The sequence below is a fragment of the Orycteropus afer genome, unplaced genomic scaffold, assembly GCF_000298275.1.
Source record: "Orycteropus afer afer isolate SDZICR_OR568_19922 unplaced genomic scaffold, OryAfe1.0 scaffold00211, whole genome shotgun sequence".
Classification (NCBI taxonomy): Eukaryota; Metazoa; Chordata; class Mammalia; order Tubulidentata; family Orycteropodidae; genus Orycteropus; species Orycteropus afer.
Window position 1 is genome coordinate 4,877,980 of NW_006921798.1, and position 3,934 is coordinate 4,881,913.

General features: G+C 43.9%; 1 protein-coding gene across 1 annotated transcript; it reads right to left on the reverse strand.

Moving 5' to 3' along the window:
* Window positions 1-915: 915 nt before the first annotated feature.
* On the reverse strand, window positions 916-3,645 carry LOC103203319 (transmembrane protein 183A-like). The gene is given in 3 exon segments (XM_007948301.2): window positions 916-976; window positions 2,538-3,496; window positions 3,499-3,645. Coding segments are annotated over 3 exon segments (1,167 nt in total).
* Between the last annotated feature and the right edge of the window lie 289 nt (window positions 3,646-3,934).

Here is a 3,934-nt window from a genome sequence, read left to right on the forward strand (position 1 = left end):
TTTTTTTTCTTTCCACAAAAAGATTCACCATTTGGAATTTCCCTGCATCTCTGGAAGGAGGCAGGGAAGTCTGAGTAATTCTGATTCATTTGGGGGGTGAGAACTGAAGCTAAATTTGTTTTGTTTTACTTGTCTCTCAAAGCAAAATCACTATATAACTAAGTGAAAATTACACAGCAGTTTTTAACCTATAGTCTGGAAACTCTTCCCCAGGTGGTATATAGTTCTCATCAAAAGGAAATCCCTAAGACGTTTCATGTCCTTTTACTAAATAAGCATGAATCATCCTCAACAGAATGATCCATCAATAGGAAGGCATTAGCATTTCTGCAGGTTCACATGGCCAGCCTCCTGTGGGCACATAAGAGGGTAGCAGAGGCAGCACAGTGCAAAAGGAAGGACAGGCCCTAAACGGACAGTCTTGAAAAGGCAGTGCAGCCAATGCAGAGGGAGGACTGAAGCCATGAAAACCATCATTGAGAAGTCACTTCACAAGTGTGGTCAATATAATACTAAGAGGACAGCTGAGGCAACATCTAATATTTTATCTATTGTCTTAGCATAGAGTTTGACACAAAAACCCACAAGTTGAATCAGAACACAATCATTAAGTCAAATTTATTTCACTCCCTTTTTAAAGGTAACTCCTAAATGGGGCACACATAAACCACTGGGACAATTCCTTCCTGTTTCATGGCATCTATAGTTCAGGTAACTAGGGAGGGACTCTGCTTTTCTCCTCCTGGCTCAAAGAGGCAATTTTTGATTGTAGAAACATGCCAGGTGGTTACTGTTCTTGGTTTTTTTGTTTGTTTGTTTTTATCATTTAAATGCCCGAATGCTGTTTTTCACTGACCAAGGCTCACTTTCTGTGTGAACAGCTTTATTACCACCCTCAACATGGGGAAAGGCTAGCTATAGCTGGTGACTAGCAGCAGTATTAAGCAGATGCTTCCTAAGAATATTCTTTAAATAGCTAGGGGTGGAGAGAATGGTAAGGAAAAACAACATCCTAATTTGGCAGTTTGGCTCATGCTAACAACTACCCCCACTAGAATACCAACTTAATGCCCAGCTAACTGGGGGCGGGGCACACAGGCAAGCAGCAAGGTTATCTTTTTTTTTAGCAGAAAAAATAAAAACCACCCCGACCAGCTTCTCAGAATTCACAACCTACAGTAAGTTCTTTGACCAACAGGATGACGTTAGCATTTCTGCAGGTTCACGTGGCCAGGCTCCTGTGGCCACATAAGATGGTAGCAGAGGCAGCATAGTGCAGAAGGAAGGGCAGTGCTCAGGAGGCTGGTTTCCACATGAAGATGTATTTTTTTTTTAAATGATCTTTCAGCCTAATAAATGACTTTCTAACAATTTAATTTGGAAGGAAGGCTGGGCAATCTACTTCCTTAGTGATACTGCCTCGGAAACCCAAGGAGGGGTCGATTGAGTTGGGTCTGACTCTATGGCACATAACAACAACAATTTAATGAAAACATTACTACCCTTCCTGGAGTAACTTTCTTGGTTTGTTTTACATTTTAATTAAAAAGAAACACGTATTTAAAAGATGCCCTCATTGATCTTATATATACACCTCTTAGGCTGATTAGGGTTAAGATATACCAACATTTTCACTCACCATCTGACTTTTTTTTTTAATCTACGCACACTCTGTCTCCTCCCTTTTACCACTATCTGACACAAGGGAGACTGACAGTAAAAAGAACAGACCTGAGTCAGAATCCTCACTTGGCCATTTACTGGCTATGTAGCCTTGGGTAAGTGACTGATTCCGTTTCCTCACCTGTAAAATAGGAATGGTATCACCTACCTTTTGGGTTGTAAGGATTAGAGATATTATGTAAAGTTCCTTGCACAGTACCAAGGGCTCAAAGTCACTATCATCACCACTATCAACCTCATGAAAAAAATATCTAAAATCCAAAATAGTTAAAAGAATATATACACATAAATATCCAAAAATTATTTAAACAAAAAAAAGACACAGAAGTCAATTTTATAAGATTCTGAAAACCCTATCATCTACTTTATTTCTGGAGAAGGGTATAGGATGAATCACTTAGATTTGAGGGGCAGCTAAATTGGAAGCAGCAGTAGGAACAATTTTAGACTTCTATGGTTCCCCTGATCCTTAAGGGAATGCTGAAACTTCCTTGTTTGGAAAGTCAAGACTTTTTCCCTAGAACAAGACCATCCATTTTCAATAGGATAAAATAAAGAAAAACAAACTCAATAGCACCAAATGGGGTTTTAACACAGAAAACAGAGCCAGGTTTCTCCTTTCAAATGCAAATGTTTACATGAAAATATGTTTATAAATCATAGTTGGTTTCCTCTTCATTCAACCCCTCTCCCTCCCCTAACAGAAGCCCCTGGAACCCGAAGATCATGTACATTCCTAACCAGATGCACAACCCAGCTGCCAAACCAGGATGTGATTACGAATGGACTGGCCTAGATCAGGACAGTCACCAGGGATGGCAAATAATAACTACACTCTCAGGGAGAACGGATACTGAGGGTGCCACCAATCAAAGAGCTGAATGCTGTGCACTGGGTCAAGGATGACTTGCACACCCTGTTCGCTGCGTAGTTTCCGACCACTGTGGACAGGAGAATCCTGGAACACCAGTCTCACTCGATGGTGCCACATGTCTGTGCTCACATTGATAGTAAACAAGGTAAATATCATTCCCATGACAATTGGAATAAAGATGAAATTGAGGGTGGTGACTTGCAGTAGGCAGCAGTCCTGGTCTGGATTGGTATGAACATCTTCATATTGAATGGGTGGCTGCAAGCCTCCCAAACACTTGCTCTTTAACCTAGGGGGCTGTTTTTTGAACTTGAAGTTGAATTCCCACATGGGTTCCTGTCTATTCCCAACAATCTTTCTGCACCAGAAAAGTAAACATTTGGAATTCTTTAGTGTGCTGAGAGTACTTTCTGGAATGGCTGGATTCTTGGAAATTCGAGCAGCAAATGGCTCATACATATGATACAGAGATCGGATCACACACGCCCGGAGACAGCGCAGCTTCTCCATTGACTCTGGTCGCAGGCGCAAAGGCAGAAAGTCATCCAGCGTGTAGTGCCTTAGGTACAACCTTGTCCGAAAGGCTGCAGTGCAAGTGACAGTCCAGGCATTCTTACAAATCAGGGAAAAATTCACAATGTCCTCAGGACGGATGTAGGAGGCCAGCAAGAGCCAAATATCCATAGGATACTCTTCTCCTCCAGCCCTGTCCAGGTCTTCTTTGTGCCTCTTGCTTTTCTTTTTTCTGGAGATGGTTCTCTCATAAATGCTCTCCTCTTGGGCATCCACCTCATCACTGCTGTCAATGATGTCACAGGGCTCACCAGTCCCAGAAAGAGCTTCCTCTGCAGGAAGCTGGGAGGCTTCCAAGCCACAAAGAGATTTTACTTCCTGCTGAACAGCATTGGCGACGGCTTTCTTGACCCGTCCAGACTTCACGAGATGGCCGGATCGGAGTTGGCATAATCCGCCACGGTCACTCTACCGGAGCAGGCGTCGTGGGCCCGGAACTTGAGACGCTTCCCTCTTTTGGGCATGGCTACCGTATTGGAGCGAGGCCGACCTAGCGGGCCAGGACCCCGGACCATGTCTCAGGCCTGAGAGCCTGCGCCAGGAGCAGCGCACCAGCTCCGCTCCGCTCCGCGGCCATCCCGCACCGGAGACAGCTGCCAAAATAGCTCATTTTTATAAACCTATGCGGTTGTTGTTACTGTTATGTGCTGTTGAGTCGGACCTGACTCATAGCGAGCCCTCCTTGGGTTTCTGAGGAGGTATCGCTACGGAAGTAGATTCTCCACCTTCCTTCCCAGGAGTGGCTGGTGGGTTTGAACCACCAGCCTTCTGGTTAGTAGTGAAGTGCTTCAGGCATTACGCTAC